This window comes from Corythoichthys intestinalis, chromosome 10, assembly GCF_030265065.1.
Source record: "Corythoichthys intestinalis isolate RoL2023-P3 chromosome 10, ASM3026506v1, whole genome shotgun sequence".
Lineage (NCBI taxonomy): Eukaryota > Metazoa > Chordata > Actinopteri > Syngnathiformes > Syngnathidae > Corythoichthys > Corythoichthys intestinalis.
Genome location: NC_080404.1, coordinates 56,296,012 through 56,322,530, shown reverse-complemented (window position 1 = coordinate 56,322,530; position 26,519 = coordinate 56,296,012). Strand labels below are relative to the sequence as shown.

Genomic DNA, 26,519 nt, shown 5'->3' with positions numbered 1-26,519 from the left:
TTTACACAACGCAAAAGCTACCATGTACAATATTCCTTTAAAAAATTTTTTTTTTAATTCTTCTCAGCCAAAACCATCTGGACCGGAACATAATTCTCAAGGGACGGCTTTCCTTTTAAAAAAATCAGGACGCTAAGGGGCGCAAAATTTCAATACAGTTTTTGCTAAGAACATACGGTTCAGCCAAAATTTGTCAAAAAACATACCACAAAATGTCCCATTCATTTACAATGGCCCTATTAACCATTCATTTCATACGCACAAAAACTATGGAGGTAGATTTGAGTCTTTGCTTCAATCAAATAAAAAGTTGCTTCAATCAAAATATGTATTTTCAATCGAAGAAAAAGTCACTTCGACCAAAAAAAAAAAGATGTGTTTGAATGCAAAAATAAATTTGAAACTTAAAAAATTATATTTGAAAACTATTTTTCTTTGATTGAATTTTATTTTTTTTAAGTCAAGTTTTTTTTTTTTTTTAATTGAAACAACATTTTTCATTAAAGTCATGTAATTTTGCGTTTGGACCACATTTTGGCTAGGACATTTGTGTCTTTATTATTCAATCAAAAAATAAGTTGCTTCAAACAAAAAAAATATTTTCAAAAGAAAAATAACTTCAATCAAAAATATAAAAAATTTAATCGCACATGTATTTTTTTTTTTGGGTGAAGTGGCATTACACTTCCTTATTAAATAGTTCAAGGAGTCTTTTGACAGGAGCTACCTGAGAACAATGACGTTTTGGAATGAAGACGTAATGTTCAGCGCAGCAGCAGCAAAGGAACGTTTCCCTCGGCATCCAAACATTCCATCAACATCAACACAATAATGTTTGCTTCCCCTTCCTGGCGGGCTCTGTCTCCAGTCACCGCTGTCAATTACGCCCGACTTGGTCCCTAATCTACTTTCTCTGCGGCCTGATCACATTACATTTCACATGGTGTCTGCCATCATGCTGGAAGAGGAGGGGATGGCCAAGCAACGGAGGGAATGAGGTAGGGCACCCGGGGGTCCGCTGGGCCGGACAATTGTTTGACGTGGGCCTGTTGTCGTACTGGACATGGCCCCCATTAACACTCTAACTTGGTAAATAATAATTAGAATTAATAACAAATCACTTTTTTTTTTTTTTTTTAATCCCTTTTTTTCATTTTCGACATTTTCAATAAAGAATATTGACAGCAGTTTTGTCTATTTTGTCAGATGCTAAGAAAAAAAATATTTTCCATCGTCCACCCTCGTTTTCCCTTTTCCACCTGATGTGAATGAAAAATAAATTTAAAAACATGACAAATTAAATGAAAACAGAAATACACTCTCCTTATAGCCCTCATTAACATTCTAACTTAATTATAAATATCATTAATAACAAATCACATTTAAAAAAAAATATATCCCATTTTCTTTTTTTTTTTTTTAAATAAAAATAAACATTTTCAATAAAGAATATAAAGAACAGTTTTATCATTTTTTCCCCAGACGATATGAAAATAAAAAACAAGTTTTTTTCAAGACAGATCATTTTAATTATTTCCCTCATCCACTCTCGTTTTGCCTTTTTCCACCAAAGGAAATCTGGTTTGAATGAAAAATAAATCAATTTAAGAACATGACAAATCAAATGAAAACAGAAATACACTCTGCTTATAGCCGTCATTAACACTCTACCTTGATAAACAATAGAATTCATAAATAATCACATTTAAAAATGTTTTTTTTTTTTTCGTTTTTAATTTAAAAATAAACATTTTCAATAAAGAATATTAACAGCAGTTTTATCTATTTTTTTCAGACGCTACAAAAAAATATATACAGTGGGACAAAAAAGTATTTAGTCAACCACTAATTATGCAAGTTCTGCCACTTGAAAATATTAGAGAGGCCTGTAATTGTCAACATGGGTAAACCTCAACCATGAGAGACAGAATGTGGAAAAAAAAACAGAAAACCACATTGTTTGATTTTTAAAGAATTTATTTGCAAATCATGGTGGAAAATAAGTATTTGGTCAATACCAAAAGTTCATCTCAATACTTTGTTATGTACCCTTTGTTGGCAATACCGGAGGCCAAACGTTTTCTGTAACTCTTCACAAGCTTTTCACACACTGTTGCTGGTATTTTGGCCCATTCCTCCATCTAGATCTCCTCTAGAACAGTGATGTTTTGGGGCTGTCGTTGGGCAACACGGACTTTCAACTCCCTCCACAGATTTTCAATAGGGTTCAGATCTAGAGACTGGCTAGGCCACTCCAGGACCTTGAAATGCTTCTTACGAAGCCACTCCTTTGTTGCCCCGGCTGTGTGTTTGGGATCATTGTCATGCTGAAAGACCCAGGCAGGTCTCATCTTCAATGCCCTTGTTGACGAAAGGAGATTTTCACTCAAAATCTCTCGAAACATGGCCCCATTCATTCTTTCCTTTACACAGATCAGTCGTCCGGGTGCCTTTGCAGAAAAACAGCCCCAAAGCATGATGTTTCCCATGCTTCACAGCAGAGGTTGCGCTAGACTTTTTCGTTGTCTGTCATTTTGACTGACAGTGTCATAAAAACCGGTCATAATCTATTTTTACCCATCACATTTTAAAAATGATAATAATGACATATTCAGTAGTATTTAGTTTTCATTCATTTTTAATTCATATTCTGTCCGAACAAGCTTAACAAGAGGCAAACAGACAGCGGAGTGCACCAATCAGCGACGGGCAGACGTGCCGTTAGCAAAGCGACGAGGGCAGGACGAGGGACTTGCGCGCGGAAGTAAGCATGCGAGGAGAACGGAGTTTATTCAACATGGCTAGCGCGAGACAGACTGTTGTCAATGACTCGTGTCGATGTGTTTTACCTCATTTAAAACTGAATTTACCGTGGATTGGAACATATTCTCGGCTTTCCCGTTCGCCATCCGTGTTGTTGTTGAGACGACTTTCAGCGCGCAAGAGTGACGTTGCTCGTGAAGAACACGTCACGCAAATAAACAAATCTGATTTGTCGATTGATTTTGTACCTACTCGAGAGGCTGTGTCCCAGACTTTTCTCTCAGTGTTTGAAAAATACAGGGAGAACAGTCTGGCCGTGCCAGGCAAACACTCAGTTGCCTTGACATTTTTCCGAGTAAGGCCAACGATGTCACGCATCAAGAGAGACAATAGCTAATTAATGTGCTCACTCGCCACCCTGTGGTCTGGGGTGTGAATTGCAACCTGTCAAAATGACGGATGGACTTCAGTTTTTTCCGTCACCGTTTTAAAAAAACGGTCAACGACGGAAAATATTTGGTTAACGCGACCCCTGCTTCACAGTGGGTATGGTGTTCTTCGGATGCAAGACAGTATTCTTTTTACTCCAAACACAAGAGCCTGTGTTTCTACCAAAAAGTTCTATTTTGGTTTCATCTGACCACAACACATTCTCCCAGTCCTCTTCTGGATCATCCAAATGCTCTCTAGTGAACCGCAAACAGGCCTGGATGTGTACTTTCTTCAGCAGGGGGAGACGTCTGGCAGTGCAGGATTTGAGTCCCTGGCGGTGTATTTTGTTACTGATAGTAGCCTTTGTTACTGTGGTCCCAGCTCTCTGTAGGTCATTCACTAGGTCCCCCCGTGTCGTTCTGGGATTTTTGCTCCCCGTTCTTGTTATCATTTTGACACCACGGGGTGAGGAGGGAGTTGAAAGTCCGTGTTGCCCAACAACAGCCCCAAAACATTACTGCTCGAGAGGAGATCTGCATGGAGGAATGGGCCAAAATACCAGCAACAGTGTGTGAAAAGCTTGTGAAGAGTTACAGGAAACGTTTTGTCAACAAGGGGTACATAACAAATAGAGATGTCCCGATCGATCGTCCGATCACGTCATTTTCAAAGTATCGGAATCGGCAAAAAAATATCGGCCATGCCTTTTTTTAATATATAGTGGGAGAACAAGTATTTGATACACTGCCAATGGGGGTTCTTGTTCTTGAGTACTTGTTCTCCCCACTGTAAATATATTTTTTAATTAAATCGTTTTCTGATTGTATTTAACGTTACAGACATAATATGTTAAACTTATCCAGAGTCTTTAGTTTAGGCTTAAAGTAGGGTTATCAAATTTATCCCAATAACGGCGGTAATTAATTTTTTAAAAAATGTATCACGTTAAAATATTTAACGCAATTAATGCATGCGCTGCACGACCCCCTCATGCATTGTCGCGCTCCATCTGTAATGGCGCCCTTTGCCTATATAGAGAGCAAAAGGCAGGGTAAAATGAGTAGAGTGAATTTTGGCAGCCTTTGGAGCCTTATTTTAATTGGCTAAAGCCTTACAATCACTCTCCCTACGTTTAGAAATATCATGGGAAGCAATGTGGGGAAGCATGGTAGCAATTGATTTATTTCTTAACACCTTATGTTATATCTCATCGCAGATAAGATATATGAATTGGTAGCACTATGCACAGTCATGGTTCCACCTGTCATGGTTCCACTTCCCATCATGCATTTGGGCATGGCCGTTCAGTATCATTTACTGAAAACTCAACAAATACACTAGATGGCAATATTTAGTCACAATATACAATGTCACAAGTCTTTCTATCCGTGGATCCCTCTCATAGAAAGAATGTTAATAATGTAAATGCCATCTTGAGGATTTATTGTCATAATAAACAAATACATTACTTATGTACTGTATGTTGAATGTATGTATTCCTCCGAGTTTTATTCATTTTTTTCTTAATGCATTGCCAAAATGTATATGATTGGGGAAATTTTATCGGGAATGATTGGAATTGAATCGGGGGCAAAAAAAAGCAATCGGATCGGGAAGTATCGGGATCGGCAGATACTCAAACTAAAACGTTGGGATCGGATCGGGAGCAAAAATACATGATCGGAACAACCCTAATAACAAAGTATTGAGATGAGCCTTTGGTATTGACCAAATACTTATTTTCCATCATGATTTGCAAATAAATTCTTTAAAAATCAAACAATGTGATTTTCTGGGTTTTTTTCCACATTCTGTCTCTCATGGTTGAGGTTTACCCATGTTGACAATTACAGGCCTCTCTAATATTTTCAAGTGGGAGAATTTGCATAATTAGTGGTTGACTAAATAATTATCTACTCCACTGTATATATATATTTTCATATTTTCAGATCAGTCTATTTTTTTCCCCTCATCCGCCCTTGTTTTCCCTTTTCCACCTAAGGGATAGTGAAATCTGATGTGAATGAAAAATAAATCATTTTAAAAACATGACAAATGAAATGAAAACAGAAATACACTTTGCTTGTAACCCTCATTAAAACTTGAAAACTTGATAAAAAATCCATATAGTTATAATTATTATACTAATAGTGAAATCTGATGTGAATCTCCTCATAGTGGGATTAATGAAAAATGACCACAAATAAACATAAAATACCAAATAAAGTGTATAAATGGATGGATCTACTAAAAAAAAAAAAAAAAAGAAAGAAAAGCAGGACGGAGGCAGCAGAGTTCTAACAACGTGGGTGTTATTCTCCATTTTTCTATCCAGTAAATCTTGAAAACCGAAAGCGCAAGCATTGTGTTTATGTCAAGTGATAATCTGCAAGATTATCCATGTGCGCTTGGATTGAACCCAACACAAAACGACAAAAGGACCGAAGCAAAACACGTTTCTTGATAGCGGAAACGATAAACGCAGCATTAAATTTATTTCAAGCTAAGGTTAGCGTTACAAAATATGACTAAAATATACATAAACTTGCCTTGAACTCCTGCAGTGAGATTGACGATAATAGGTGTCGAATTATAATTTTGCTGTGAAATTGAATGAGTCCAATCCCTTTGAATGGGGGAGGGAAGACAGCAACGTCAATAGAAGCCAATTAGTTAAAAACAAACAAAAAAAATCAATTGCTGTTTTTTTAAACTATTTTTTACAAAGGAAAAATAGGAATTAAAATTTCTCATAAGTGTGGATATGTTGACATCCTATTCTATGCTGCCTGATTGCTAATCCTGGCACCGACAGTTTTCGACTTGAGTGTGTCTAATTGCACCCAGTCGTGCAAGGATTCCATCAGATGTGTAATCGTCCTACAGGCAAGTGGAAATGCTGCGCGGGGGTCGCTCCAGGGCCCCTCCCCAGCCAAGGGGGCCGTTGTCATCCTCTCGGGATCCAGTGTGGTCCCCCGGATCATCCACACCCCCATTGTACCCATCAGGGATGGGTTTAAGGGACACGCCACCGCCCTCCACGTCCACCTTCACCACCAAACCAGCCACCGTCGCAATCCCCCAACCGACATGGCACATTGTGGAACCCCCACAGCCTGCTAGAACCAGGGCAGGACAGAGTCCCCACCCAGAGCGGGTGATACCCCGCCAACCCATCAGCAATCAGCCAGCGATCCGCGCCGGAGCCCAGGCAGAAAAGAGAGGGCGGAAGCAGGAAAGTGCCGAGAAGCTGCCGCGGAGTGGCGTGGACCAGAGCCCCGACTCCTCCCTCCATCCATCAACCTGCAACTCGCAGCCCAGATGAAGAGAAAGCCGCGCCCCGGGAGCCACACCATAGAGAAAAAGTGCGGGACCCACCTACTGCCCTATTATCTGGCAGCCATTACCCAGCACCCTGATGGGATCGTGTGGGGAGGGTAGTGCAGTGTATGCATTAAAATAGGAGAGCCCGGCTGAGGGCAGTGGGACCACCGCATGGAAGTTCTTTCCAGCCTCACATCCCACCACCCCTCAAGGAAGCCGCCCCATAGAGTGTAATGTATGTGGTGCGTTAAAAGAGGTGCTGGCATTGACGGCCTGTGGCAGGGAGGTAATAGACAAGCCCCCCAACAGGTCCCAGACGGCCCACATCCTCGGTGTATGATGCATTAAAATGAAGGGGGAGCCGGCCCGGGAGTGTATGACCCCGTTCCGACTTTCCTCAAAGACATGAAAGTGTATGTAGGTGCTGCAGGCGTGGCCCAGACCCCCAGAACCACCGGCCACAGGGCCAGAGAAGCAGCAGGGCCTGGATCCCCCCCGCACCAGACTACCCCCAGCCTCCCCCCGTCCCCGCCCCAGACTACCCCCAGCGTCCCCGCCCCAAACTTCCCCCAGCCCCCACCCCCGGTCACCCACCCCGCATTCCCGAACAGGCGTAACACCATGCCCCAGAGACCAGATGACACCCGCCGCCCCTTGGAGTCGAATGTAACTAGTGCATATAAAAAAGAGGTGCTGGCATGGACGGCCTGCAGCAGGGAGGTAAGAAACACGTCAAACCCCCAACAGGTCCCAGCCGCCCCACATCCTCGGTTATGATCCATTAAAATCAAGGGGGAACCGGCCCGGAACTGTATGACCCCGTTTCGACTCTCCTCGAAGACATGAATGAGTATGTAGGTGCCGCAGGCGGGGCCCAGCCCCCCAGAACCACCGGCCACAGGGCTAAAGAAGCAGCAGGGCCTGGATCCCCCCCGCTCTAGACTACCCCCAGCGTCCCCCCCGTCCCCGCTCCAGACTACCCCCAGCCCTCCCCCCCCCAGTCACCCACCCCGCATTCCCGAACAGGCGCAACACCACGCCCCACAGACCAGAGGAGACCCACCACCCCACGGTGCCAAAGGTGAAGGATATCTACAGTGCAAAGTGAAGAGTGCGTGAGTTACGCTGCAGGATCCCGCAGGCAGGGCCCTGCCCCCCTGAACCACCGGCCACAGTGCGGGAGAAACACCAGAACACCGATCACCCCACCCCTCCGTCCCCCACGCACCCACCCCGCATCCCCAAAATTGCGCCAAGACACGTGCCAGTGACCAGAGAACACCCACCAACCCAGCAGGGAACAACAAGCCCCACCCCAGATCCCAGATACCAGGCGTGGGACGACCAAACAGTTCAGAGAGCTTGAGAAGGTGCAACTTGAGCCCCGTATCCTTGTCCTCCTTTGGTGGAAAGACCACGAACGTACTTGAGCCTAGCTACCACGTGGTAGAAGCGCATGGTATCGTATGAAATGGGCCTCCACGTACGTGAACCATGCGGCCACAGAAGACTCATTAAACATCGACAGCTCGAGAAAACTTGTGTCCGCCATCTTGTTTAATGTTTGCAAAACGCCTCTGAGACTTCAGCAAGGCAGGCGTCACTGTAGCGGAAATATGTTGGTGACTCATGTCGCTCATTGAGTTGAATTCGTGTTGTGTCGTGCGCTCGTGTCTCGTGTTCTCTCTTTGCTGGAAAATGCGCGTGACAGTTCCCTCCCGGAACACAGCATCCCCCACATTAGTTCCGTGGGTGAATTATGTACAGAAGATGTAGGGTCACTACTGTGAAAATTTTTTATTTTAGCAAACAAAAAAAAAATTTAAAAACATGGAGTCCACGCACATGATTCGCTTTCACGGGCCACTCAAAATGACGTGCCGGGCCAAATCTAGCCCCCGTACCGCAGGTTTGACACCACTAACCATAAGAAAATTGGTCATTTGAACACGTGACGTGCAGTGACGCCAACTGTGACCTGTCTACGTAAACTCTTTAGCCCCTCCCCTTCTCATCAAATTTCATTCCATCCTCTTGGGGGTCCACTGTGGGCGCGCAGGTGTATAAAAGAGACATCAACAACAGACCGGTGAAAGGACGACAGCAAACCAGCAAGCAAACCAAGGATTTTCTTTATTTCACATGTAAGACTAATTTTTGCACTCGTTTTTCAAATTGGACGCCTTGTTTTTTTATCCACTTTTTTAAATATGTGCTCGTTTTGACGCTTTCCTGTTTAAATTTTGCGCGCTTTAGCACTTTCGCGTTGAATGTAAAATAAAAACAACCTTCATTTAAACTGCATTTAGGCGTCGTCTGTGCGTAATTACGCATTGTTTTTGCGGTCATTTATTTCTCTTTTCTTCTTTAAAGAGTTTATTTCGCTTTTTTTAAGTGTCGCTTTTGGTTGAAACTAGTGACGCAATTGGTTTTGTAATTTTTCCTCTCGTTTGCCGTTCGTGTACGTACAGTTATTACCGGAAAAGTGTATGGACAATATGTAATTTTTATTAAATATTTACTGAGATAACAGCAAACAGATCACATATTAAAAATCAAGGAAAATCCAGGGGGAGGGAAAAAATACGAATAATCGACATTAAAAAGCATATTAGATTACTTTTTGAAAAAATTAGCATCACTTAGCATTTAAAAGGTTAGCTTATTGCTAAGTACAACTTATTTTCTTGCTACCCGTAAGCGTAACACTATTTGAGAAAGAATTAAATAATATTTTGAAATTCGGTACCTCATTTTATTCAAAAAGTAACATAAAATTAATCACAAATGGCCAAACTTTAGCATCGGATTTAAATCTTGTAATCTTTTAGGTTAATAACATTGTTTTTTCTATAAACATGCTTTCCAAAATGTATATTACGCAGCTATGTGAATATTTTAAACTGGAGTTCTTTTATTTGATTTAATTTTCAAAAATGTAAAACTTAAACGTATTCCATTCCGGACAGATGTTTTTTTTTTTTTTTTTTAATTATTGAACAATAAAACAGCAACAATTCACGACGGACATAATGCATAAATAAACACAAACGCGACAGTAATGATACAAAGTAAAATAGGTTTGAAAATACAAATACAACAAAAACTTTAAATTTGTAGTTTTTTTTTTACTATAATATATTGAATATATAGTCATTTCTTTTTCCTAAAGGCAATAAAATGAAGAAAATTGGAGAATTTGCACATATGAATGAAAAAAAATCTTCCTTTTAGGCTTTTTTATATGATAGAAAGCACAAAAACAAAAAAAATCAAATATTTTCTTAAATAAAGCTTGCCAAAAATTATGGGAAGAGTCATATTTCCAGAAAGTTTCCACATGAGCGACACAGAAAACACATTTTTGGACTATCGGACACATATTCCCTATTTTCTGCAGGTGTAAAATGATGTCACAGCGAAGCGGACCCCAGCTTCTTCTCCTTTTGGCTCTCTTCAGCGTCTTCTACTCCAGGACTGTCAGTCTGCCCTACGCATCCATGAGGTGAGCAAAAACTGCATGTTTTCTGTGTATTCTTCCGCATTTGGCTTTAAATATGACGTGTGTTGCATGATAAAGGTTCAAATTATTGATGAAATGTGCTCAAGTAGGTCTGAACGATATTAGGGAAAAAAACAAAATGAAGTTATTTCGATTGGATTCACGATTTGCTTCTAATTAAGCTTCGGTGCGGAATTCGTAAAGTCATAGTTGCGAAGGACATGGTTTACATCAAGATGAATCATAATTAAGTTATATCGTGTATATACAGACTTTTTTTTTTTCTCCAAACATGTTTTAACTGTAGCCCTAATGTTTATTGTACATAAATTTTATTTAAAAATACTGCATTTATATATTATAAAAGACTGGAAATGGAAAAAAATCCTATCATTGGAAAAAGCCTTATGATATTTTGTGATTTTTATTTCAGGCCGTTAAAAAAAAAATTGTTTAATAATGTTAGTAATAATGTTTAATCCATCTGCAGGCGACCGGGAGATCATGATTTTAAGACACTTTGCGCTGGTCCTCATAGGAAACGCAGTCTACCTTGAGGCAAAACTCTACCGCTTTTGTCCACCGGTTTTGCTAAAATCTACCATAGACCTTATAATGTATTGACGGGACACAGGGCCGATAAATAGAGGACCTACATTGTTGGCAAGGCCGTCAAAGCTGACCGAGTGGAATCACAGACGAAGAGGTTTTTTCGTTTAAAATTCTTGTAAATAAATGCTTAAATCCCCAAATTCTTTATAGATATAGACGTAAAACATTCTCGATTCTTTGTTAAAAGCAAAAAAAAAAAAAAAAAAAAAATGTGCAGATAGTGTTTATTTTACGTATATATGTTGGAGTACAATGCTAGTCTGGTAGTGAATGTAGCTAGCGGTTAAATCCCCGAATTCTTTATAGATATGGACGTAAAACAGTCACTCACTCCTGAGACAATCCTTCCTGTTTGTATGCGGTACAGCTTTCGTACTTTTTCAACAGAAATCCGGCGTTAGATCGCTGCATGTGTGTTTGTGAATAGCTCCTCTTGATGTGGGCGGCCCCCTAATTGAATGTGAGGCGCAGTGCATGACCGATCTGAGCCGTCAATACATTATAACGTCTATGTCGACTAAAACTGAAAAGTTACTAAGTGTTGCTTTCATCATAATGTGTACAAAATAAATAAGAAGTAGCATTCATATTTAGCATGCTCCAGAAACAACATGATCTCATTTTCTCTCTCAAAATGGGAACCAGGGAACTTCAGGGGGGCCAGTGCCCTTGTCACCCCCCCCCCCCCCCCCCTTAAAACCACCCCCGGGAGGGTGCGTCCCCGGTGGCAGTGAGTGCTGGCGTCGAGCGCTGGATCCTTAGGTCACTGGTTCAAATCCGGCTAGAAGGACCATTAAAATGTCAAGTTCAAATACAAATCCTTAGGAGGACATTTATAAACATAATAATGAGAAAAGGCACTCCATCTAGTTGAAAAGCTTGCAAGGAGAAGGAGGGACACTATACAACGCAATGCTAGACTACAAAATACAGTTCCTACAATCGTTCTAACCTAAACCCCACTTCCACTTTCTTTTTATTTGGGATGGCCCTAGCAACAACAGAGACTGTCAACCTTAAAATAATAGGGAGCTGAGTGGGCGACACCTCATGTAATTTGTTTAGCTATGTGTATGCATGTAGGTGAAATGAATACATGTGTAGATTTTGCATATGGCATTGTTTTTGCCATTTGGCATTTTTTTGGTATGTGGCAAAATGGATTTTGGCATGTGGCATTTTTTTGGCCATGTGGCAGAGTGGATTTTGGCATATGGCATTGTTTTTGCCATGCGGAAAAATGGATTTTGGCATATGGCGTTTTTTTGCCATGTGGGATTTTTTTCCATGTGGCAAAAAGCTTGACAACAGCTTGAATGTTTATTGTTCTTATTGATTAGCAATAGAAAACTAAACTGAATATGCCACTAGATGAAGAGTGACACGCGTGACACGTGAAAAAACGACATGGCAAAATCCATTTTGCCACATGGCAAAAAAAAAATGCCACACGTCAAAATTAATTTCACCACATGGCAAAAAAATGCCACATACTAAAATTCATTTTGCCACATACGAAAAAAAATACTACATGGCAAAAAAACGCCACATGGCAAAATTCATTTCACCAAATACCATAAAAATGCTACAGGGCAAAATTAATTTTGCCACATGGCAAAAAAAAATCCCACATACCAAAATTCATTATGCCACATACGAAAAAATGTCACATGGGAAAATCCATTTTTTCACATGGCAAAAAAAATGCCACATGGCAAAATAAATTTAACCACATGGCAAAAAAAATAAATACCACATGCCAAAATTCATTTTGCCACATGCCCCAAAAAATGCCACGTGGCAAAATCAATTTCACTACATGGCAAAAAAAAAATGCAACATGCCAAAATTCATTTTGCCACATGCGGAAAAAAAATGCCACATGGTAAAAGTAATTTTGCCACATGGCAAAATCAACTTCACCACATGGCAAAAAAATGCCACATGCCAAAATTTGTTTTGCCACATACGAAAAAAAAATGCTACGTGGCAAAAAAATGCCACATGGTAAAATCCATTTTGCCACATACCAAAGAAAATGCCACAGGGCAAAATCAATTTTGCCACACGGCAAAAAATGCCACATGGCTAAATAAGCTTCACCACATGGCAAAAAAAAAATGTCACAAGACAAAATTCATTTTGCCACATACCAAAAAAAAAAAATGTCACATGGCAAAATCAATTTCACCACATGGCAAAAAAATGCCACATGCCAAAATTCATTTTGCCACATGCAAAAAAAAAATTGCCAAAGGGCAAAAAAAATGCCGCATACCAAAAAAATGCCACATGACAAAATCAATTTTGCCACATGGCAAAAAAAATGCCACATGGCAAAAATTTCGCTACATGGCAAAAAAAAATGGCACATGCCAAAATTTATTTTGCCACATATGAAAAAAAATGCTAAATGGAAAAAAAAAAGCCACATGCCAAAATTCATTTTGCCACATACGAAAAAAATGCCACATGGCAAAATCAATTCTGACAGATACCAAATACCACTTTTCGTTCTCGGCCCTGCTCAAAATCGGAGCGCAGGCTTCCAGCTGTAATCTTTGCCCTCTCTCTCGCTTGACTGCGCGGCTCGCTTTTTCGTGTGTGTGCTTTTCCTCGTGTGTGTGCGTGCGCTTCTTTGTGTGCCAAATACGTTCTTCATGTGTACAGTGGGGCAAATAAGTATTTAGTCAACCACTAATTGTGCAAGTTCTCCCACTTGAAAATATTAGAGAGGCCTGTTAACATTGTTAACATGGGTAAACCTCAACCATGAGAGACAGAATGTGGAGAAAAAACCCCAGAAAATCACATTGTTTGATTTTTAAAGAATTTATTTGCAAATCATGGTGGAAAATAAGTATTTGGTCCATACCAAAAGTTCATCTCAATACTTTGTCTGCAATAATGAAGGCCAACACTGTTGCTGGTATTTTGGCCCATTCCTCCATGCAGATCTCCTCTAAAGCAGTGATGTTGTGGGGCCTCTCTAATATTTTCAAGTGGGAGAACTTGCACAATTAGTGGTTGACTAAATACCTATTTGCCCCACTGTATATTCGACCCCTGTGAATATTTTTTTTTGGGGGGGGGGGGGTGCTACTTAGGGGGTTTTCACTTATATATCGAATGATATTTTTAGCTTTTAAGTTACTTGCTTTGGCACGCAGACCGACGAGACACGCAGACGGTCTTTTCACCAGCGGCTACAGCAAACTTCTGGGCCAGCTTTCAGCCAGGAGATACCTGGAGTCACTCATTGGGAAGCGAGTCAGGTAGGGTCTTTATCGTTGTTTTCTCCCCCAGTATAAATGAATAAAGGATGGAAATACAGGCCAAAGTTTTCACAGCACAAACGATTGATATCATTTTGATATAAAACTTTTCCTCTATCCTCTACCTTGAGTTCCAGAGCTCTTAGTCACTGTGCCCCCCAGCTCTTGCCAAGTTTTACCCACAATATATTTTTTTTATTACTTTTTACCTGCTTTTAGTGTAATGTTATGATTGTTTTGTTGTTTAATGAAAAATATATCTCAAAATGTCTTCTTTCCTTACTAATATGAGCATTTGGATTCAGTGACATTTACGATAATACGAGCCGACGCGCTCGATGATGCTTGTTGTTAAAGGTTAAGCGAAGCCACGAGTGCCTGCTCACGCGGGCTAATGGCGGCGCTCGACTGATTCCACGTCCCTTTCTGGTCTCCCTTCCAGCGACGAGCTGATGGACGAGCCGGTCAAGCGCCACTCGGACGCCATCTTCACAGACAACTACAGTCGCTTTCGCAAACAGATGGCCGTCAAGAAGTACCTCAACTCGGTTTTAACGGGGAAGCGGAGGTAGGTACTGAAATGTTGTATCGCTGTAGTACTTAGGCACTCATTGGCTGAAACTGACAGTGGCGCCTCCAGAAATTTTTCATAGGGGTGGCCAGATGGGGCCACTTAAAATCTTGGGGTGGCATACCAAAATTAAGGTGCCGTTTACATGGTGACTCTCCGAGAATACGAAAAATTTCAAATTCGCATTTGCGTCTCCATTTGAACAATGTCGCAATTCCGCATGAAAATGATGTAGTATTCATGCCAGACCCTAGGGGGCAGTGCAGATTTACAGGGCAACAGAGAATGATGCACTTTGACCCCACCAAGCTCCCTCAGCCCGGAAAAAAATATGCCCGCCCACTCGAAACAATGTCATTTTTCTTTTGTTCAAAAAGGCAAAAAAATTGAAACGTTCAACATATTTAATTAAAAAATATTATTAAAACAGTAAATTAAAGCCGTCATTCCACCATATTTGCTGTTTTTAATGTTTAGTACCACCACTGCGCATGCCCAATGTGACGTGTACGAGTGCTGACGTTACGGCGCGGTGTCGCGCCGCAAGAGCCTTTGATATGCATGCCGAGGAAGCCCCCCACAACTGGATTCTTCCACTTTGGAGGCAGGATTCAGAATTCTTCGTCTTCGCCGACACCATATGCACGCGAGTCGAGTCCGCTACTCAGTCATTGCGTCTTTGTGTTGTTTATATCTGGACCCGATACGTGATTGACCTACAGTGCCTTGCAAAAGTATTCGGCCCCCTTGAACCTTGCAACCTTAACCACATTTCAGGCTTCAAACATAAAGATATAAAATTTTAATTTTTTGTCAAGAATCAACAACAAGTGGGACACAATCGTGAAGTGGAACTAAATTTATTGGATAATTTCAACTTTTTTAACAAATAAAAAACTGAAAAGTGGGGCGTGCAATATTATTCGGCCCCCTTGCGTTAATACTTTGTAGTGCCACCTTTTGCTCCAATTACAGCTGCAAGTCGCTTGGGGTATGTTTCTATCAGTTTTGCACATCGAGAGACTGACATTCTTGCCCATTCTTCCTTGCAAAACAGCTCCAGCTCAGTGAGGTTGGATGGAGAGTGTTTGTGAACAGCAGTCTTCAGCTCTTTCCACAGATTCTCCATTGGATTCATGTCTGGACTTTGACTTGGCCATTCTAACACCTGGATACGTTTATTTTTGAACCATTCCATTGTAGATTTGGCTTTATGTTTTGGATCATTGTCCTGTTGGAAGATAAATCTCCGTCCCAGTCTCAGGTCTTGTGCAGATACCAACAGGTTTTCTTCCTGTATTTGGCTGCATCCATCTTCCCGTCAATTTTAACCATCTTCCCTGTCCCTGCTGAAGAAAAGCAGGCCCAAACCATGATGCTGCCACCACCATGTTTGACAGTGGGGATGGTGTGTTCAGGGTGATGAGCTGTGTTGCTTTTACGCCAAACATATCGTTTTGCGTTGTGGCCAAAAAGTTCCATTTTGGTTTCATCTGACCAGAGCACTTTCTTCCACATGTTTGGTGTGTCTCCCAGGTGGCTTGTGGCAAACTTTAAACGAGACTTTTTATGGATATCTTTGAGAAATGGCTTTCTTCTTGCCACTCTTCCATAAAGGCCAGATTTGTGCAGTGTACGACTGATTGTTGTCCTATGGACAGACTCTCCAACCTCAGCTGTAGATCTCTGCAGTTCATCCAGAGTGATCATGGGCCTCTTGGCTGCATCTCTGATCAGTTTTCTCCTTGTTTGAGAAGAAAGTTTGGAAGGACGGCCGGGTCTTGGTAGATTTGCAGTGGTCTGATGCTCCTTCCATTTCAATATGATGGCTTGCACAGTGCTCCTTGAGATGTTTAAAGCTTGGGAAATCTTTTTGTATCCAAATCCGGCTTTAAACTTTCGGCCCCCTTGAATCTTGCAACCTTTCGCCACATTTCAGGCCTCAAACATAAAGATATGAAATTTAATTTTTTTGTCAAGAATCAACAACAAGTGGGACACAATCATGAAGTGGAACAACATTTATTGGATGATCTAAACTTTTTTAACAAATAAAAAACTGAAAAGTGGGGCGTGCAATTTTATTCGGCCCCTTTACTTTCAGTGCAGCAAACTCACTCCAGAAGTTCAGTGAGGATCTCTGAATGATCCAATGTTGTCCTAAATGACCGATGATGATAAATAGAATCCACCTGTGTGTAATCAAGTCTCCGTATAAATGCACCTGCTCTGTGATAGTCTCAGGGTTCTGTTTAAAGTGCAGAGAGCATTATGAAAACCAAGGAACACACCAGGCAGGTCCGAGATACTGTTGTGGAGAAGTTTAAATTTTAAATTGTGTCCCACTTGTTGTTGATTCTTGACAAAAAATTGAAATTTTATATCTTTATGTTTGAAGCCTGAAATGTGGCGAAAGGTTGCAAGATTCAAGGGGGCCGAAAGTTTAAAGCCGGATTTGGATACAAAAAGATTTCCCAAGCTTTAAACATCTCAAGGAGCACTGTGCAAGCCATCATATTGAAATGGAAGGAGCATCAGACCACTGCAAATCTACCAAGACCCGGCCGTCCTTCCAAACAAACAAAAGGTTCAAGGGGGCCCAATACTTTTGCAAGGCACTGTAGCAGTGAATGAGTTTAATAGGACGGAACCGATTGAACACCTTTCACCGTCAATGCCACCGAAACACGACCTTTGACTTCTTGTCATTCACTCTAAAAGTTCTAAATCTTTCCGTCCTCTCACCAGTCTAGAAAACGCCGTCCCCGATGACCAGGACGAATCGCGGGACAACCCCGGCGCCTTCCAGGACAGCTACGACGACGACGTCGACGTCAACCACCTGCTAAACAACTTCCAGCTGGTACGCGACACACACAAAAAAAAAAATACTAGCTACAAATCCATTATCTTGATGAAAATTATTCTCACGCAGCCACTTTGAGGAGAAGTCCTAACGTCCGGAGTCATCGTGGTGAAAGTATCCGATTCCAGTATTTACCCAAAGATCCGACGAACATAACCATTTGATTTACAACAATTTGATAGCTATTAGATCACCATTTCATTCGATCCATCAGCCGCAAATGAATATAAAAATGTAAATCGTTTGTGCTGTTATCGTTTTTTTTTTACAATTCTCTTATAGGTCAGTCAGAGGTCAACCATTTTGATCCAAACCAGCTAAAAATGGTTTCCATTGTTTGTGTTATGTTTGTGCTGTAAAATTTTTGTTTGTGCTGCTACGGTCTTAGAGTTATTGAAGGTAGCTTTGCATGTCATGCTATATACAGCATGTAGATTTTTTTCAATTACCAGCGTTTTGACCCAAAAACCCTGTTCGAACACCAAAACAACAGGAATTCTCTTGCGACGCTGGCTTTTTCGTTTGACATCCCCCAAAATGACTGTTCACCCAAAAAAGTGTTTATCTTTTTTTTTTTAAGTAAAATTTCAAAACGCTCAGGGGCACAAAAGTTGGATACAGTTTTGGCTAAAAACCTGCCAAAAACATACCAATTCATTTCTAATGGGCAAAATTTCCCATTGATTTCCAATGGCCCTATTCACCAGCCATTCATTTTAATAGCACAAAAAATGTCCATTCGCACCTGTTGATTTCCAGCCAAAGTGACTCATTATTGACACGCCCCCAAATCAACAGGAAGTGACCCAGAATGAACAGGAAGAGACCCTGGAATGCCTTAAAATCCACAGGAAGTGACCCTGAAAATCCTCAAAATCTGCAGGAAGCGAACCCTAAATCAAATGGTAGTAGCCCAATCTGAACAGGAAGTGAACCCAAAATGCCCCCAAGTCAACAGGAAGTGACCTGAAATCAACAGGAAGGGATTAAAAAATGACCCCAAATCAATTGCGCTTCCATCTCGCCGTAGTTGGGGGTTGTGCGACATCATCACTACAAATTAAAAGTAGAATATCAACAAAAGTGTTGCAGCACAAACAGACTGACGCAATTTTTTGCCAGTTTAGATTGAAATAGAGGGCTGATTGACCTATAAAAGAATTGTAAACATCTCAAAAACGATAGCAGCACAAACAAAAATTTTGACAGGGCGAACATTTGACATAATCTTTTCAAATTTCTCAAATTTCCGCATAAAATCACCATCAAATGTAATCTTTGTCAAAATCACACAGATGAAAAAAACTGTCTGCTTCAACTAAAACCACCCAAACATTTATAGGTTTTCATATTTTAATGAGGATAGTATACAAATAATGACAGAAGGGGGGAAAATAAGTAAGTGAACCATCACATTTAATATTTTGTGGCAGCAATAACTTCAACCAGACGCTTCCCATAGCTGCAGATCAGTCTGGCACATCAATCAGGACTCATCTTGGCCCATTCTTCTCTCCAAAACTGCTATAGTTCAGTCAGATTCCTAGGATGTCTGGCATGAATCGCTGTCTTTATGTCATGTCACAGTATCTCAATGGGGTTCAAGTCTGGACTTTGACTTGGCCACTCCAGAACGTGCTTTTTGTTCTTCTGAAGTTGATTTACTTCTGTGTTTTGGATCATTGTCTTGTTGCTGCATCCATCCTCTTTTTAGCTTCAACTGTCTGACGGACAGCCACAGGTTTTCCTGCAAAACTTTTGAATTCATTCTTCTATTAATGATTGCAAGTTGTCCAGGCCCTGAGGTAGCAAAACAGCCCCAAATCATGATGCTCCCTCCACCATGCTTCACGAAGGTGGGGATGAGATGTTGATGTTGGTGAGCTGTTCCATTTTTCCTCCAACACCAAGTTGTGTGTTACTCCCAAACAATTCAGCTTTGGTTTTATCAGTCCACAAAATATTTTGCCAAAACATCCGTGGAGTGTCCAAGTGCCTTTTTGCCAAAATTAAACGAGTAACAATGTTTTTTTTAAGAACAGTAGTGGCTTCCTCCATGGAGTCCTCCTATGAACGCCATTCTTGGCCATAGTTTTACATATAGTTGAGAAATTGGACTGTGCCAGTGATTTCTGTATGTCTTTAGCAGACACTCTAAGGTTCTTTTTGTACCTCTCTGAGTACTCTGCGCTGAACTATCGTTGGGAGATAAGCAACAGTGTCAAACTCTCTCCATTTGTAGACAACCACTCTGACTGTCGATTGATGAACATCCAGACTTTTAGAGATGGTTTTGGATCCTTTCCCAGCTTTACACAAATCAACCATCAATCAATCAGGTTTTCAGACAACTATTTTGACCCCCTAGCCATGATGCACATCAGACAATGCTTCTCATCAAGACAATTCTTACCGGGTGTGTGTTTTATAGTGGGCAGGGCAGCTTTAAACCACGCATCGATTGGGCACACACACACACCTGACTTCAATTGTAGACTGTTTTTTCATCTGTGTGATTTTGACAAAGATCAGATCACATTTGAAGGTGACTTTATGCAGAAATGTGAGAAATTCCAAAAGGTTCAGATACTTTTTCATACCACTGTAAATTTTGCGGCCAACTTCACTTTGGGTTTAAAGATTCAAACCGACTTACTCTCATACACTTTTTACGCACTTTTCAAGACGAATGTGGCATTCACCAATGCATGTTTTTGGTCCAATATCAGACTGACTAACGGACTGAAGCAAAGTGTACCCCCCCACCCCCACACACACACACACTCATTCTGAAATGCATATTATCACTTTCTACAACTGTACTTGTCTTTTAGAGTCCTAACTGTGCATGGAGATGCCTTTAGCGCATTATAGTGACCAAGATGTACTCGGGTATGGATGTACCGTACATACTGTATTTGCATCAAGCACCAAATAAAAGATGACCCATTTATTTTTCAAGGCTGAGTCCTGTTGTCTACCTCATTGTCTCGATCCCTCAAATACACTTATATCTGGACCCGATACGTGATTGACCTACAGTACATTGTATCCAGTGGCACCACCAGGGGGGTGGCCACTGGCCACCCCTATAAATTGCTTGGCCACCCCACTGGCCACCTCGCTTGCCAGTATATCGTTAGATTGTTGTAGCATCAGTTATGCATTTCATCCCAAATGAATGCATTTATTTTGTTTTGTTAAATGTAGGGCTGTCAAATTCATCGCGTTAACGGGCGGTAATTAATTTTTTTAAATTAATCATGTGAAAATATTTATCGCAATTAACGCATTCGCAGTATGACTCATTCGCGCATTGCCGCAAACAGCCTACAATGGCGCCGTTTTACTTCTATACAGAGATAAGAGGCAGTGTCAAGTGAGTGGAGTAGATAAAAGCATTCATTGGGGCCGTGCTTTTAATTGGTAAAAGCTTTGTCATCTCTCCCACAGCAACTATAAATATTGTGGGAAGCGACGTGGGGAAGAATGACAGGAGTTGATCTTTTTCTTAACACCCTGTCGTGTATCCAACGCAGAGAAGATATAGCATTTGCAGCCACCACACACAGTCATGGTTGCACCACTTCCCATCATGCATTTGGGCAGAACAGTTAAGTCGCTACAGTATCATTTACTGACAGCTCAACAAATACACTAGATGGCAATATTTAGTCGGGATGTCCCGATCCAGGTTTTTGCACTTCCGATCCGATATTCTTTTGCACTTCCGATCCGATACCGATACGGGCCGATACCGATCTATCTGAGCATGTATTAAAGTTTAAAGTTATTTAGCCTCCTTACTTAGTTGTCAGACTCATGTTGAAAAGGGTTTCAGTACTCTTGAGAACAACTAGCCAGCTGAATTAGTTGAGTTTGAATAACACACAATGATTGGTAACAAGAAACTGACCCGTTTATTCAGTGACAAACACAAAACATTATAAATAACAAAAAGAAATGGCATAGTCAGTAAAACGTGCAAATAATATTGTAAACTGTCAGTGGAAAATCCCACAAATCCCCCAAGCTATTAGATGCTTTTAACGTTTCGTGCATTAGTTACAAAAATTGTATAAAAAGCCTCTCAGGGTTAAATAAACGACTATTTCAGTATCAAGTTAACATTTTAAAACGGTAAATAAAATACTCAAGTCCCCATTCTGTATCAGCGGCTTTAAACTACATTCAATTAATTAAATTTTGCGAATCAACTGTTAAAGTTGTTAAAATTGCTCCCGTTATTCCATAATTTCCCTTCTGTCTACTTTTAACATGTGAAAGTTTTAAAACTGTTTCGAAGATAGATTCAAGTCAAGATTTTGCCAATTTAGGAGTATTTTAGATAAAAAGTTAATTACGTTCCTTTGAAAGGTTCACTACAACAGCCTGCAAGGGAAGTCTCCTGCTTTAAGATGGCGGCTGTTTACTAACGCACGTAGTTTTTAGTGCACGTGTTGCTAACGGTGTCGAGGCTGTCATTTTGCATCTAGTTCTATATACATATGATATCCTTGGATCCCTCTCACAGAAAGAATGTTAATAATGTAAATGCCATCTTGAGGATTAATTGTCATAATAAACAAATACAGTGCTTATGTACTGTATGTTGAATATATATATTCATCCGAGTTTTATTCTTTTTTTTTTTTAATGCATTGCCAAAATGTATATGACCGGGAAAAATTATTGGGAATGATTGGAATTGAATCGGGAGCAAAAAAAAAAAAAGCAATCGGATCGGGAAATATCGGCATTGGCAGATACTCAAAACGATCGGGAGCAAAAAAACATGATCGGAACAACCCTAGTTACTATTCTTTAAGATAGTGTTTTATTTCAGAATACCATTTTTTGCATTTGAATGGGTGAATTATCTGGAAATATTGTCAATACATTAGTGGTTTAATTGGTTTTAAAAAATTGACACTAATATCGCATATCGGCAATAATTTATGAGACAATACATCGTCTGCTAAAATTTGTTATCGCGACAGGCCTATTCTCGGTCTTTTGTGGGCATTTAAAGGCTAGTTCTTGTTCATTTTGAGTCGCTTTCTATTCATTTGGGGATATTCTTCCTTTACAGTAAGCCAAAATTAACAGGAAGTGACCTGAAAATGCCCCCAAATTAACAGGAAGTGACCAAAAATCAACAGAAAATGCCCCAGAATGAACTCATTACCATCGACGTCCAATCCGTATAACTGCAAATGTGGTCATAATGTCAAATTTTTCTTCCTGTGTTTTTCTGAGTCACTTTGTTTACACGTGTCACATGGATCAGCTATTTGACTCATAAATGTCAAGGACGAGGTTCCGCGGGGCCGGATGCCGCCGACTGGTGTCCGAGGCGTCCCTCCGATCATAGACGCACGACTTGATTTTTGCTGACTCGCAACAGTCGTGGAAAAAGATGTTTTTTTAAAGCCACACTAATAAACTTTTTGGGTCATTTACAAAGTTGAATGTCGCTCATACAGCTAATGTGTACCCACGGACTATTTGGGGGCATTTTGAAGTCACTTCCTGGTCAGACTGGGTCACTTCCTGTTTATTTGGGGGCATTTCAGGATCACTTCCACTGGAATTAAGTCACTTCCTATTGATTTTGGGGCATTTCAAGGTCACTCCTGTGGATTTTGAGCAATCTCAGGCTTCCAGTCAATATTGGGTCACTTGGGTTGGAAAAGGAATACCGTAATGTTCGGACTATAAACTGCTAATTCCTCACTAGATTATAAAATTGGATTAAATTTCATGATAATCCAAGAACAATTTAAAAGGATTGCTCTTAAGATAGCAGGAAATGTTTGTAAAATGAAACCGAAGAGGTGATTACAGTCATGAGGTCAAAGGTCACAGAGCCTAATTGAATTTGGCCGTTGAGGCTGAAGTCTGCTCTCTCTAAATGAGTGGCTGGCGAATCGGGCTACTGGAAATGAATGGGAATAATTTTCCCTTTAGAAATGAATGGGTATGTTTTTGGCAAATTTTGGCCAAACTATGTTTTTAGTCAAAACTGTACAGAGCTTTTGCATTTTTTGCGGAGCTATCATCGATTACAGGATAGTGAGCTCAAAGGTCACAGAGGTCAGAAATACGTTTGTGTTCATGATAATCCAAGGACAATTTAAAGGACTGCTATTAAATTTGCACGTTATGTTTGTAAAATGAAACCGAAGAGGTGATTACAGTCATGAGGTCAAAGGTCACAGAGCCCAATTGAATTTGCCCGTATAGACTGAAGTCTGCTCTCTAAATGAATGGCTGGCGAATCGGGCTATTGGAAATGAATGGGAAAATTGTCCCTTTAGAAATGAAAGGGTATATTTTTGGCAAATTTTGGCAAAACTACGTTTTTAGCAAAAACTTTACAGAGCTTTTGCATTTTTTGCAAAGCTACCATCAATTATAGAATAGTAACCTCAAAGGTCACAGAGGTCAGAAATACGTTTGTGTTCATGATAATCCAAGGACAATTTAAAGGACTGCTATTAAATTTGCACGTTATGTTTGTAAAATGAAACCGAAGAGGTGATTACAGTCATGAGGTCAAAGGTCACAGAGCCCAATTGAATTTGCCCGTATAGACTGAAGTCTGCTCTCTAAGTGAATGGCTGGCGAATCGGGCTATTGGAAATGAATGGGAAAATTTTCCCTTTAGAAATGAAAGGGTATATTTTTGGCAAATTTTGGCAAAACTACGTTTTTAGCAAAAACTTTACAGAGCTTTTGCATTTTTTGCAAAGCTACCATCAATTATAGAATAGTAACCTCAAAGGTCACAGAGGTCAGAAATACGTTTGTGTTCATGATAATCCAAGGACAATTTAAAGGACTGCTATTAAATTTGCACGTTATGTTTGTAAAATGAAACCGAAGAGGTGATTACAGTCATGAGGTCAAAGGTCACAGAGCCCAATTGAATTTGGTCGAGGTCTGCTCTCTCTAGGTTCTTTGTGCGCTGCGTATTCCATTTTCTACGGCTGTCCGTTCTGCATCCATATGTTTTATATGGCTGCTCAATCCACAGGACATATGCGATTACCGTCTGCCTTTGCCAGAGAGGCTTCGCTCATTAACTCTCATCAATGATGATCTTAATGGCTGGTAAAAATAGACCATGGCGAGAGGGCTTCAGCCTTTCAACGCCGTCCGTCGGTACGTATGATTGCGCCTACAGTACATGACTGTTTGTTTCATCCGTCTCCATTGGAAACGGCCTTCACTCATTTGGCTACCACGGACGTTAATAGACGTCCAACTTGGCTGGCAGTGAATCATCAGTTTGAAGCGTCATTAGCGCACACACACGTGTCAGTGCGGGAGGCGATAAATAGCAAGGGTTGATAAATGAGCCAGAGGGACTAAAAGGCCAGAAGGGCAATTCATCAGCAACGCTGACGTCCTTTAAGTTCAAGTAATTCCAGTGGAGTTAAATTATACTAAATTAGCTGTTAACCATTTGATGTCCTGTAGGTTATAGTACAGTATAATAAGAACAGTACCTAGAAATGAAAATGTGCTAAGATGAAAAAAAAAAAGGACATTGTAAGCAGTTACTCACGATGTTACTCGGTACTTGAGTACTCATTTCAATGGATATTATTTTACTTTGTGCTTGAGTAAATTTTTGGATTGGTACTTTGACTTGAGTACTAATATTTAGAAGTAACACTACTCTTAAAGCAACAGTATGTAACGTTTCAGTTTTAGCGACACTGGTGGACAAAACCGGTAGTGTGTTGCCTTAAAGGGAACCTCGAATTTAAAAAACGTAGGCTCTAATAAGCCACATTTGTTCTCTTTTACAAAAAAATGTTGTTAGAAACATTATTGCCATCGATTTAAAAATCTATAAATATTTAGTACATGTTTTGACCTAGCAAGGGCGCCATGTTTTACGCACGCAATGCACACTGGGAGTGATGACGCAGTTAGATTGGACTAGGAGAATAGCATTGGCCAAGCCAGCGCTAGCCATATGCCGGCACTAGCCAAAAACAATAGAAAAAGTCAAAATTATTTTCCTTAATTTCAAAAACGTATTAATTTTCAAAAATTTGATATTTTCAAAATTAGAGTATATTTTCCTTCTATTAGATTTTTAAACTTTGTCTTTGTTTTCAATTTTCTATTCATAGAATTTTTCAAAAACTAAAAAAATACATCTTTATTTAAAATGCATAATTCTAAAATAATTTTATTTATTTATATTTTATACATTTATACAAATTATACAATATTCTAGGTTTTCTTTAATCCCCCCCAAAAACATTAAGCTCCTCATTTCAGTGCTCTATATATAGAATTTTCTTAAAATTTAAAAAAAGTAAAAAAAAAATATTTTAATTTAAAAAATTTTGGATTTAAAAAAAAAAAAAAATTCTTTTCTTTCCTCTCAACTTTTAGTTACAGGTTTCAGTGTTCTACTTATAGAATTTTCTGAAAAACAAAAAAACAAAAAAACTGTAAAAAGCAAAATATTTCAATTAAAAAAAAATTTTATACACTCTTTACATGTTTTAGTTACACTTTTCAGTGTTCTATATATAGAATTTTCTTAAAAAACTAAAAAACAATAAGTTAAATTTTAATTCAAAGAATGTATAATTTTCAAAAAAATTCTGTATTTTTTTGTTACACCTTTCAGTGTTTAAATGGTCTTAAAAACTAAAAAAAAAAAAAAAAACTAAGTCAAATATTTTCTTCAAATATCAAAAATGTACAATTTTTGAAAATTGTTCTTCCATTTTTTTCCCCTATAAATTTCTCATTACGTTTGAGTTCAAGATATTTTTAAAAACTAAAATATTTTAAAGAAAAATGTACAATTTTAGAAAATAAAAATATATTACCTATTTTTTCTAACCCCCGCAATTTTTAGTTGCATGTTTCAATGTTCTATATTTAGAATTCACTACACGTTTCAATTTTAGAAATCTATAATTTTAGAAAATTTTATATATTTTCTTTAACCCCCTCCCCCCAAAATTTGAATTGCATGTGTCAATGTTCTTATATATATATATATATATATATATATATATATATATATATATATATATATAAAATTTTCTTAAAAACTAAATAATAAAGGAAAAAATATTTTTAACTTAAAAAAGGTTTAATTTTGTAAAAATTTTCTATTTTCCTCTAAAAGTTTCA

At 39.5% G+C, this 26,519-nt stretch overlaps 1 protein-coding gene across 1 annotated transcript; it reads left to right on the top strand.

Annotated features, from left to right (window-relative positions):
- The first annotated feature begins 8,547 nt into the window (after nt 1-8,547).
- Nucleotides 8,548-20,300, top strand: vip (vasoactive intestinal peptide). The gene is made up of 6 exons (XM_057848504.1): nt 8,548-8,663; nt 9,920-10,024; nt 13,804-13,908; nt 14,351-14,476; nt 17,228-17,342; nt 17,415-20,300. Coding segments are annotated over exons 1-6 (462 nt in total). The 5' UTR covers nt 8,548-8,661; the 3' UTR covers nt 17,424-20,300.
- Nucleotides 20,301-26,519: the final 6,219 nt, after the last annotated feature.

Excerpts from the sequence above, each read along its gene's own strand:
- vip (XM_057848504.1), top strand. Across the intron at positions 13,909-14,350 it reads CTCATTGGGAAGCGAGTCAG|CGACGAGCTGATGGACGAGC; the intron begins GTAGGGTCTTTA and ends TCTCCCTTCCAG. Across the intron at positions 14,477-17,227 it reads GTTTTAACGGGGAAGCGGAG|TCTAGAAAACGCCGTCCCCG; the intron begins GTAGGTACTGAA and ends TCCTCTCACCAG.